This window comes from Gymnoscopelus microlampas (genome assembly GCF_963454915.1).
Source record: "Gymnoscopelus microlampas genome assembly, chromosome: 17".
Classification (NCBI taxonomy): domain Eukaryota; kingdom Metazoa; phylum Chordata; class Actinopteri; order Myctophiformes; family Myctophidae; genus Gymnoscopelus; species Gymnoscopelus microlampas.
The window spans coordinates 19,101,072-19,113,798 of NC_139954.1; the positions used below are offsets into that span (position 1 = coordinate 19,101,072).

The 12,727-nt window shown below is 40.9% G+C and overlaps 2 protein-coding genes across 3 annotated transcripts in view; one reads left to right on the forward strand and one right to left on the reverse strand.

The window, feature by feature from the left end:
* Nucleotides 1-1,157: 1,157 nt before the first annotated feature.
* Nucleotides 1,158-10,330, reverse strand: LOC311064103 (carboxypeptidase O-like). 2 transcript variants are annotated; one of them, XM_084083847.1, is made up of 11 exons: nucleotides 10,199-10,330; nucleotides 8,252-8,315; nucleotides 6,783-6,884; nucleotides 6,250-6,351; nucleotides 5,940-6,056; nucleotides 4,953-5,046; nucleotides 4,479-4,571; nucleotides 3,984-4,093; nucleotides 3,027-3,111; nucleotides 2,256-2,336; nucleotides 1,158-1,817 (listed from the first exon to the last, which is right to left on the reverse strand). In XM_084083847.1, the coding sequence occupies exons 1-11, from the start codon at nucleotides 10,276-10,278 to the stop codon at nucleotides 1,615-1,617; spliced, it is 1,131 nt and encodes a 376-aa protein (XP_083939973.1). In that variant the 5' UTR covers nucleotides 10,279-10,330; the 3' UTR covers nucleotides 1,158-1,614. The 2 variants fall into 2 exon arrangements, with proteins under 2 accessions (XP_083939973.1, XP_083939974.1); XM_084083848.1 differs by having other exon boundaries at nucleotides 2,251-2,336.
* Nucleotides 10,331-11,935: 1,605 nt separating this feature from the next.
* Nucleotides 11,936-12,727, forward strand: part of LOC311064344 (melanoregulin) — a gene marked incomplete at both ends in the record, with an annotated part of 6,871 nt that continues 6,079 nt past the window's right edge. The window contains one exon of the mRNA XM_084084176.1: nucleotides 11,936-12,009. Within this exon, the coding sequence (XP_083940302.1) occupies nucleotides 11,936-12,009 (74 nt within the window). The remainder of the gene's footprint in view (nucleotides 12,010-12,727) is intronic.

Consider the following 12,727-nt stretch of genomic DNA (forward strand, 5'->3'; position numbering starts at 1 on the left):
GAGAAAAAAAGAAAAAGTTTTTAAAAGTGAGCAGAGGCACAAGGGGGAGTGGTTTCACCTGGCATAAAAGGCCAAGCCTCACCTTGACCAGTGGTGGAAAAAGTATTCATTTTTTTTTTTTAAGTAAAAGTATTAATACTGCAATCTAGAAATACTCTGTTACAAGTAAAAGTCAGGAACTTCAAAATGTACTTGAGTAAAAGTATCGGTATCAAAATGTACTTAAAGTACCAAAAGTAGAAAGTAGCCTACTCATCATGCATTATGCAGAATGTCCCTTTTCACAAGTTTTCAAAAATCTTTTTAAAATAGCAGATCTACAAGCTCACAATGCGTCACATTGCGACACATTGTGAGCTTTCAGATCGGCTATTTTCAAATGGCCAAAATGTAAGTAAGGCGGAAGTGGTTACTGTATGTCTTGTAATAATAATCAAAATCTACAAAGTTTCTGGTAAGTAAAGTTTAAAAAAAATTGTTGTGGAGTTAAAAGTACAATATTTGCCTCTGAGATGTAGTGGTGTAGAGTATTGACAATTAAAAATACTCCAGTAAAGTAAACAATACTGTACTTACTGTACAAAACTGTACTTAAGTACAGTTTTGAGTACATGTACTTGGTGACTTTACACCACTGACCTTGACCAATTTGCTCTGACCTTGACCATTCAACACAATGGGAGACCTGAACTGACTACACAAGCACAACTATACATAAACGATCATGTGCTATGAGAGCGACAGAGGCACACATACAACCTTGAATCTCTGCCATTGCCGGGTTCAGCTATTCATTCCTGTTTTTAGAAACAGTTTTAGGAGGACAACAGGAAAAGGAGCATCTGTATACGTTTGAAATAACTATTCTGAAGTATGTGTAACCCTGAGACCCACTGAAAGTGTCCCTATACATTCTCGGCTGAACATTCTGTGAAAATAGCCAATCTACAATCCCACAAGTTGTAAGTTTATAGATATTTCCTGCGAAGATATTTAGTGTAGAGGGAAAACAGGAGAGGGAGTGGTTTTAATCAGTTCCTCTTGGGCCCTTGATAGATTAAACGTTAATGAATGCATAGATCATTATAGTTTTATCAAATTGAAGTATTTTTTATTTTCCATTTTAATTGTATCATCTAGTTAAACAGCACACCTAATCAAAATGACATATTTTAATAATTTGGAATATATTCACATAAATTATTTACAGCGAACAGACATTTAACATGAAAATATAGTGCTGTCAATTACAAGTCAGGAATCATGGTAATTTAAGAATCCTATTGAAGTTTTAAAGGTCATGTTGACTAGTAAACTTAAAACAGCCATAACAGAACATCGATCTAGTTGCCATGGACATGGCACACTAAAGGCACTATATACAGTCAATGCGCCATTTACCATTTACATACCGGTAGGCATTAGGCAAAGCTCTTTGTGTGTTGATCAATTCAGCTCTAGTTTAAAAAATTAAACAGTTCTCAATTCCATATCAAATTAATAATACATTAAAAGTCACTGGCAGCCATCTTGAGTCGACCAAGGATATTCAGTGTGACGCACCAGGAAGTTCCCCTTTCTACCAAAACTTGATCTTAGAGGTCTTTTACTGCCTTACACCAAAAGACCCTGCAGTGACAATGACATGATAGCGACGCCGGTAAAGGTAGTGACCCCCGTCACGGTAGCAGCAGCAGTGTTAGTAGTGATGTTGAATGCTTTGTCATGGACTGCGGTGATGATGGAGAAAGCTCCAGCGTATGCCTCCTCACATGCTGGTTGGATCTGCTCCTCCGGTAGCAAGTGGCCAAACTCACCTACAGATCAGAGGGTTGACATTGTTCTGAACCACTGTTCACACCGGGACTAGCACTGTAAACCGACATTTAGAACCTCTAACCCACTTCATCTTGCTCATGCAGATTAACAAAATAATTGAAACGTTTTTTTAAAATATATTTTTCAACTAAATTGATTAGTCGGATTAACCACTTAAGCCCTGTAGTACAATTTGTTCATCTACAAATACAGTATAGTTTCAATGTACAGATTATTTATTTTGGATATTATACTGTTTAGACTGATGCTATAGGTTCTTTGTTTACCTATGATCCTAGATGCTGAGGCACTACACTGGCTAAATGCCAAACTAAATGTACAACGTACAATGGTGGCGTAAAAGAAAAAATAGGGCATGGTAAACCATGACAGTTATTTAAATTCAACAGTTATTTCACATGGCAAACATACTGTACCAGTGTCTCTGAGCTCAAAAGTGTAGGAGAATGGGATTCCGATGAGTCGAGCCCAGTCACGACTGGAGCCAGAGTTAGCATCTTGAATGAGCAGGAGACAGTGAAAGGGGGGGGGGGGGGGGGGCAGAAGCATTAAGGAGGGGGAGAAGGGAGGGGTCAAGCAAGCAGGAGACAGTTAATCCTCAATGTTAACGTTTTTTTAATTACATTTTGTATTCATTTATATGACCCATGCACCCATTGGGAATTCAATAGTAGTATAACTATTGCCCCACAAGTTGTCAGGTGGAATCTCAGGCAGCACTTGCTTCCAGGTTATGTACGGCAGGTGCGTGTGTCCGTCAGGGGCGCAGCCATGGGTGGGCACATAGAAAGCTGGCCCACCCAATCGATTTTGCAAAAAAAAAATGTTTTGAAAAAGTTTTTTTTTTTTTTTTAATAATTGTTTTTTTGATAATAAATCGGTAAAATCTGGCAAAATTAAGAATTAAATAACATAACCCTAACCTAACCCTAACACCGAAATAAAGTAACAATAAAATGCCCAAAAACGCCCCAAATCCGTGTGCCCACCCGCTTCTGCCCACCCGCTCCTGCCTAGGCCCAGCCTATAATAGCATTATGGCTGCGCCACTGGTGTGTGTGTGTGCGTGTGCGTGTGCGTGTGCGTGTGCGTGTGCGTGTGCGTGTGCGTGTGCGTGTGCGTGTGCGTGTGCATGCACGTGCGTGCGTGCGTGCGTGCGTGAGTGTGCGCATGTGAGTGAGTCTTACATAGGATTTGTGGAGATGTTCCTACTCGGTAGTTCATTCCATGCAGCTTCTTCATCTCTGCAGCTGCTGCCTCTCCAAATGCCCTCTACACAAAGCACAGAGACTAGCCTTGGTTAGAAAGCTTCTTTACTGTGATCATGAACAGATGTGACGTGACAAGTACAGTAGAACATGTATGTTTCAAGCACACACGCATGCACACGTGCACACACACGCACGCACGCACGCACGCACGCACGCACGCACGCACGCACGCACGCACGCACGCACGCACGCACGCACGCACGCACGCACACACACACACACACACACACACACACACACACACACACACACACACACACACACACACACACACACACACACACACACACACACACACACACACACCACACACTCTGTATGTGTCCGTTAATTCCTTGCACAATTATTCCTTGCACAATATATGTATGGATTATCCCATATGTATATTATTCAGTTCTGTATATTCCATTAAATTGTGTTATTTTTCTTTTTGTGGTGGCCTAACCAATCTTTTGTCATTATATGCATTTAAGACCTGGCTATACGTCATCTGTTGTGCACAAATGAAGCCCCCCCCCAACCTCCAGTCCTGTTTGTGTGTCTGTTTCTCTGTCTGTGACCAACATATGCCACATAATTTGCTGTGCACAGTCATTCATGCTCCCAAGAGGAAGAACTACATTAATTTTGATGACCACATGACCGTTCAAATTTTCAAATGACCAAGGTTGAGAGGCCTTATTGTAGGCCTTGTTAGGTTTCTACATTCTACTGAGTGCATTCTTGTTGCTCTTTCATAAAAACAATAAAACCCATATACTTTGGTATGAATCTCTCCTCCAAGCATCTATCCAGCATCCAACATCATCTCCTCTCTTTTGCTCGCTCTCTCTGTCTTTCAACAAATACAAACAAACACACTGACACACTCACCAGTTCATCTTGGTTGGGGGCAGCAATCTCAGGGTGTCCGTATGGCATTAGGAGGAGCTGCCCAGAAGAGTGAATGGTGAGAAAACACAAAATCTGTTGTTTCCTCTGTCCTGGGTACGAGACAAAGCACCAATGAGTACTGAGTTTCAAATGTCCAACATCACACCTTCTTCCAAGTTCCAAAATCACTGCTTTAACCACGTGCATCCTGGCATCCCTATTGTGGGCATGTCATAATTAATAGGCAAACATTTGGCCAAAATAGGAGAATACAAATATTTTTAGGGGAAAGACATGCATGAAAACATGAAGAGAAAGATAACTAAATTGTCATTGTATTCAAGTATTCCCAATCATTACAGTAGCAAAGGAGGCATATACTGTATAATCATTAGTCATACATACTGTATATAGTATTCAATATGAAGCACAACACAAGCTGGTAAAATGTAAGTAAAAATAAAAACTAAATAAAACTAAAGACTCCATAATTACCCACAAACTCAGTCACAGCTTTAACTTCAGGCTCAGATGTCGCTGATGTTCCACAGTAGGTGTTGCTACAGCAGTCATTAGACACACCAACAGCTGAGAGGAGGACGGTACAAACTCATATGTGTCATATGTTGTTGCTGTAATTGTTTATGATCTATGATTCACTGTTTGATTTCAAGTTATGTAAAGGCGCTATATAAATAACGTTTATTATTATTATTATTATATGATTATTCTGAAAGAAATATATGAATGGGAGACAATTTGGAGGCAAACCCCCATGCCACCAAAACCTCTAGGCTCTAAATTAAGAAAAATTAAGAAATTAATTATTAGGTTAATTGAAAACATGTCTTGAAAAAAGTCTAGAAAAATTAGACGCACGTTGGACTGCATTAAATTAACTTTGTATTGATTTAACAAAATACATTTGAGTTAATTTAGATATAACTTAATTATAGAAGTGGAACTGACTGCCCCAGTTGGCATTGAAATTTCGGTTCAGGTCAACTCCATAACAGCTGCAGTCTGGAGGAGGGGTGGACCGGGACTTCCTCCACAGACGAGTCTAGAGAGACACACATTTTTAGGGCGAATTTATAAGAACACGTGATGTACATTCAACTGCAAAATACGGTTAAAAAAATTATATATATTTTTGGGGGCTTTTCTGCTTTTTTGATAGTAAATTGTAAAGTGGCAGGGAGTGACAATATAAGATCTTAACCACTTGAACCCACCCAGCGTGCCTATTCTGGCCGTTTTATATTAGGAGAACATTCTGCAAAAATAGCATTTCTACAAGCATTGTGACCATAGACAGTAAAAAGAATGGACAGCGTTATGCCAATAGACTCTACAGACCGTAAATGAAGCCTATTTTTCAGCAATTTCAAATCCGCCATCTTTCTATATCGCGTTGGGTACTGTAGCTTGTCAATCAAGAGCGCGGGCGGGAAACGAATGCTATTGGTTGTGTAGCTTGTCAATCAAATCATCCTACCCCTCCTAGAGCATACCCTACTTTATCATCAATTTTAAAATAAATGGAACCATAATTTACCAAAATGCATATCATGGTGATTGAAAGAAGACTTTAAACTAGCGACTGGAAGCATATAGTATTTATGACAATGTTTATTAAGGTAATAATCAAGTCTAAAGTTCGGCAAAAGCCCACCCACTTGCATTGAGAGTTATTTCTTCTGACACCACCAGGGGTAAAACAACGATAGGCCTACTACAGGCCATTCATATGAACTGTCACTTCCTATATAGACTCAATTTCAAAGGCGAATGCGGGGCCTTGATTGTGACACGTTGTGAGGTTGTAGATTGGCAATTTTCGTCGAAGAGAGTTGGTGGAGGGAAAAGGATAGACCCCCTGGGCGACCCCAGTTAACATCTAGGTAAACATAGGGATTCAGCGGTGAAGATGATAAAACCAGGAGGTGGACTCACACTCTCGTTGGTCCAGGTGAAGGTGTATCCATCCATGTTGACCACAGGAGTCACATAGAAGTCGAGGTTCTTCAGCAACTGGTTCAGCTTCTCGTTGGTTTTATACGTCAGAAGAACCTTGTGGAGGGAAGGGGGATCATTACTCAAACCGTGAAAAATGTGAAATTGCAAAATGTACACAATCGTGAAACAATGTGTGTGCGGCGTGCGTGCGTGCGTGCGTGCGCGGGTATTGTGTGTGTGTGTGTGTGTGTGTGTGTGTGTGTGTGTGTGTGTGTGTGTGTGTGTGTGTGTGTGTGTGTGAACTAACCTCTTTGACAAACCACTGGCAGAAGGCAGGGGCGATCCATTCCCTGGCATGGATGCCACAGTCAATCCATATGGCCTTCTTGCCTGGGTTTCCTAGTCCTAACTGGACATACACAACAGAACCAAAGGTCGGGGTCAATTCACTCTCACATCAGTAAGCACATCTGGTTTAACCACTTGAAGCATCCCTATTCTGTCATTTTTGGTGAAAATATAGGTAAGCATTCGGCGAAAATAGCGGATCTAGAAGCTCACAAAGCTCCACAATGGGGTGCGTTGTGAACTAGTATATCGGCTATTTGTGGCAAAGAGATTGGCCACGGAGGGAAGAAAGGAGGGGGCCAAGTACAGACCCCTTCGAGGGCTTGCAGATCTGCTATTTTCGTCAAATGTTCATCTATTTTCACCAAATGTTTGCCTATCATGATGACATGCCCAGAATAAGGATGCTAGGATTTAAGTGGTTAGGAACACAGTTTTTTGTCAAAAAGTAAAAAACTAAACAAAACAAAACGGGCATTTATTTCAAAGTACCTTCAGCAGTGTAATGTTCCTTCCTTCAAAGGTTTGTCCATAAATCGTAGAGGAGACCAAGTCTGGGTTGGCTCTTTCTATATCATCCATCCATCCGGAGATCTGGAGAAAGAGGAAGAGGCAAATGCAAAGAGCAGGCCATAGGACACAGGGAGAGGGAGGAGAAACTTGTTTTGAAGACCTTTCCACAATCCATAATGATGCATTTTCGAACTAAATTAATTAGGCTATCTGCACTTCCACCACGGACAGACAGCTAAAACAACTCACTCACATGATTCACTTGAGCTGAGCCCTGATTCAATCAGATCTACATCATCTTCTTGCATGAAATTATTGGACGTCGGCCAGCCAGAGGCGGGCCCCGGACTGGGATGAGAGTCAAAAAATATATTACAAAAAAACTTCTTTTTTTGGGGGGGGGGCGGGGGGCCTGAGGTTGGGGGCCCGTTTCAATTTAAAAGGGTGAAACATAGGAAAGGCCGCCACTTGGCATGTTAGCATTCTTGACACAACAGATTGATAATGACAACAAAGGCTAATTATGGTCGAAGTTCATCAGTAATATAAACAGATTAAAATAATGTAATCAATCAGTGGCATTCATTCAATTATTACTTTATTATGGCACTACTGCTACTCCTCGGTTTTCTATTCCTACAGGGGCAGACAAAATGAACAGTTAAACTCTGTCAGACAAGTTGGCACTTTTCATAATGATAGTACGCATGCCAGCGTCCATGACTGCTCACCAACTCCCACGTGTATAAAAATACCAATTACTGTACAGATAATAGTATAGACAGCCTTCCCAAGCGCCCAAACTGGAACTAACCCAAAGTAGAGTGGTTCCAAAAGTGGTGCCAATGTGGCAGCACTCCTGGCTTAGTGGAATGTCTTTTTGAGTCGAGACGAGGTGAAGGCATGTTTTTATTTTCAAGATGATTGGTAGGAAAGGCTGAACATGACAGCTGGATGTAAGTTTGAAATGCAGTTTGAAGACGTGAAGGGGTTGATCACATTTGTACTGCTTTTAACAGGAGATACAAGTACATTGAGGCATTATGTTTCATCCGAGAGTACAACGTTCAAATACTAGATAATAATATGTTGTCTGTTGCAGCAGAATTTAGGCTATTATGAGGCTAGCAATAATAGTAATAATGCATTTTATTCAGGGAAAACCTTTTCTTGAAAGAAAAGTCGAAAGTGCAAGAAAAACTACTTATGTGTGCAGAGCACTCCCAGACATAATGTTACCTGCAGCACTTGACGATTATGCTCAAGACCTGCCTCTGCACTTTGTGAGTTTTGAGATTTTGCTCAGAATTTATCCCTGCATCTTGCACCACTTCTTTGACATTTGCTCACCTTCAACCATATACCTCTGCTTGTTGTAGCACTGTAGCACAAGTCATAAGATTTACTGTATTTTGAGGGCTCAGACAGTAAAGCTGCTAATCTCTCACCTCGTCCATGGGGTGGTACTTTGTGTAGTCATAATTCTTGGTTGACCCTGGTCTGTCCTCTACACTGAAAATACAAACAGTATGCCATTATAATGTCACTGCACATATATCTCATACCGTCAGTGGGCTGCTCACTAAAGCTTATCTCCAATTGAGAGAAGGGCTTCCATTTAACCACTTAAACCCTTTATACTTACTGTAGTTAACCGGGGTCCCGCACGCAGGGCTCTATACTTGGTCTGCTCCTTTTTTCCCTCCACATTAAATGTCTTTGCCGAAAATAGCAGATCCACAAGCTCACAATGGGCCTCATGCAGGAAGCGATATAAGGACATATTTTCTCCCATTGTTGTTCTTATCCAGGGTTTTTTCTTATTGTGTTTTCTAAATGTTTGCTTTTCTCTTATGTAAGGACACATTTTAAGAGTGGTCGAAAGCATGCTTAATTGGATAAGAGAAAACAGAGTCCAAATTGTGTTTGTCCAGTGATAGAAAACATACGTTTTATATTTGAGAAACAGAAAACGCATCAATATCATCTAATAAAATGTCTGTTTTAGAGTAATTAGAAAGATTGGATTATTAAATGAAACACTATGGTCCATTGATCCCAATAACAACCATAAAAACCTGGATTATGTTGCATGAATCCAGCCTTTTCTTTCTTACATTTCAATCTACAAGCTCAAAATTGCAGTTTGAAAAAGCCCTTAGCTCCGAGCTCGGTAAAATCTGCACATGGCTCGCTGATAACAAACTATCATTATACATAGGTAAAACTGAATCCATTCTTTTTGGGTCCAACATTTACCTCAGTAAGGCCACAGACTTTACTATCAGAGTGGGCGACAATGTTATCACAAGGAAAGAAGAGATTACCTATCTGGGTTGTATTTTAGATATCAGCCTTGCTGGTGATAAAATGGCAACAAAAGTAAGCAAGAAATCCAACCAAATTTTGGGCAGGATCTCCTCGTTGGTCAGTAGGAATGTACTGAGGACACTAGCTGGAGCACTCATCCGTCATTGTGACTATGCATGCACCTCATGGTACTCTAGCACCTCAAAGGCACTAAAATCTCAAAACAAACTAGTCAGATTACTAAACCTCACACACACCTCGGACTCAGCTAACCCCTGCTCATTATGCTAGGGTGGGACGGCTCAGGGTAGAGGACAGAGTACAGCAACTTGCAATGGGTCTGGTTTTCAAGATACTCAAGGGACCAGTGCCCATGTAGGCACTGGGAAATTTTCGCCACGTGAGAGTTGTACAATGGAGCATAAAGTAGGCTTAACAGCATTTACAGCATCACAAATGTTAATGTTTGGCCATTGTGAGTTTTTAGTGTCAGTACTCTGGAAAATCACAAAGTTCAACATTAACTACAGGAGTGCACTTTCGTAGTAATATAAGAGAAATATAAGAGAACATTGCTGCATGAGGCCCAATGTGTCGCAACGCGATGCATTGTGAGCTTGTAGATCAGCTATTTACACCGAGTGTTTGCCCCAGAACAGGGCCACTAGTGTTCATTTGGTAAAAGACCATTACATTCTGTATGTACAATACAGTAGAATACAGTCGAATACCAGCTTTCAGAGGAAAAACATGCAATTTGCACAGATGTATCACTAAATACTGTACTGTATAATAACTTGTACACCAGCAAAATCCCATTGGCAAAGGAGGAGAAACAACGATAACAAAGAGGCATTGATGATTTGCACAAAATATACAGTCCAACATTACTATTACTAATACAAATAACATATAAACATACCAACACATCCATGCCCTTGTTAAATTTGAACAAATAAACCACAGATGATGACAGTAACAAACTACACTGCAGGTTGTCTTGTTAGCATCTCTGTCTGCATGGATATATATTTTTTGACATGTTACATTAAAACATATATCTTAACCAGGGATTAACAACTCACCTATTAGAGGTCCCTAAATGTACATTTAAAAGCAGCAGCAGCAATACCAGCCCTCGTGGTTTAAATGTGATTTCCTCCATTCCCTCTTCCTCACTGTTACTGTACTTTACCAACTAGACACCTAAATCACTATTGGATCTCCCTCTCTCCCTTTATCCCTCTCTCCCTTCCTCCGTCCGTCCCTCCCTCTCTCACCCCCCCCCCCCCCCTCTCTCTCTCTCTCACACACACACACACACACACACACACACACACACACACACACACACACACACACACACACACACACACACACACACACACACACACACACACACACACACACACACACACACACACACACACACACAGAAAGGCTGTTGTTTTCAATACAGTACTTGCCGGCATGTCTCTCAGATCTCTTAAATATGAATGATATCAGCTATAAATTACTAAGAAGATAAGAAATCAAGTACGGCTAATACGATAAACTTACTTTGACAGGTGCTTTGAACGGGAGAATCAAAGCATCTAGGCCAACACTGGTGATATCGCAATATCGTAAAATTATATTTGTCTCTTTCTTATGTCCTTGAATCTGACCTGAACCGACTCATTACCTCCACCAGACCAGGAGGAGGAGATTATGTTTTCATCCCTGTCTGTGTTTGTCTGTCTGTGTGCAGTTCCTCTCAGATGCTGCAGGACCGATAGCCATCAAACTTTGCATGCACACTAGGCCAAGGAAGAACCTCCACCTCAAATGTTTCAAATCAGCCTCATGGTGGCACACTATAACAGGCCGCTTTACGTCTTCGCCTACACAGTAACTTGACCCGTTACGTTAAATTCAACTCTCCCTATAGGCCACGCCCATTTCCCCATATCCTTCAAACACACTTTGCTTTTTTGCTCTTTGAGACATGTGATGAACATTATCATTCAGATTTTTCATATTCCAATCCGACTGGCTATGACTGACTTCCAAAAATGGTCCCACATGAGGGACAATGTTGAGCCCCACTGCCGCTCCCTCATATCCTGTCAGCCGCACCTCATGATTGACACAACATATATAGACCAATCACCCTGGTGGATATCTGCGCTTTGAGGAGCGCCTTCTCTAGTTTTGCATAATGTGACTGGAGCATTCTGGCATAAAGAAACCCTGATAGACCTCATCGCAATGTTAGTGAAAGGTAACACACAGCCTGATGTGGACTGCAGAATGTGTCCTTTTTTACACTTACAGTACCATGTATGTCTCACCCGCTACATTTTGCATCATCAAGAACTGCTGAATCAATGTTGCATTCATTCTGTGTGTGTGTGTGTGTGTGTGTGTGTGTGTGTGTGTGTGTGTGTGTGTGTGTGTGTGTGTGTGTGTGTGTGTGTGTGTGTGTGTGTGTGTGTGTGTGTGTGTGTGTGTGTGTGTGTTGTTGTTGTTGTTGTTGTTGCTGCTGCTGCTGCTGTCGCCCCCATTCACAGACTCACGTGGATAATGTAATTAACTGTCTCTTCTTGCTCAGAGCAGGACAGAGAGAGAGAGAGACTTGCCACAGAACAAGTTACCAAGTTGTCTCTGGGATGTTGTGGAGGTGTCGAAATGTTTACCGTTAGATAACCTCAAAGATCTAATGGGATTCCTGCACCGGGCTATGTTCTGTTTTGTGGTGGAAGATGTGTGTATGTGCGTGTGTTGGCTTTTCACATGAATGAGCGACAACAGTTGTTGAAAGGGCGACAGGAGAAGGGCCAATGGGTGCCGTGTATACCATCTGCTGTTGCCGTGATCGCCGACACAACAGGGAGGAGAAGGATGCTATTTTACAGTAAGACCATTCCAGAGAAACTTGCTTTATGAGCCTGATGTTTATGCCATAAGGTGGGATTTATACTTCACCCTACGATGGTGTTCTGCACTGAAAATAGTTAATCTACAAGCTCAGCTTTTATATCCGCTATACGTGCGTGACACTGTCGTCTGACTAGTATAAATTGGGCGTTATGCTGCAGCTATGCATCTGATTTTGCATCACCAAAGCAGTGGTGGAAAAAGTACTCAAATTCTCTACTTAAGTAAAAGTACCAATACTGCAATATAGAAATACTCTGTTACAAGTAAAAAGAATAAAACAAATTCCTTGAGTAAAAGTACAAAAGTATTGGCATCAAATGTACTTAAAGAACCAAAAGTAAAAGTACTAAAATGTTTGATAGCAGATGCGACATCGTTGTGAGCTTGTAGATCTGCTATTTTCAAATAGCCTAATGTATGTTTTATAATATTATAATTTATATCTGAAAAGTAACTAGTAACTAAAGTTTTCAAATAATTGTAGTGGAGTAAAAGTACAATATTTGCCTCTGAGATGTAGAACATTTGGAAATACTCAAATTTGGAAATACTCAAATAAAGTACAACTACCTCAAAATTGCACTTAAGTACAGTACTTATAAATGTACTTAGTTACTTTCCACCACTGCACCAAAGTGGCTTTCACAATAGAATAGAATAGAATGGACTAGAATATGATAAGCTGAGCTCCT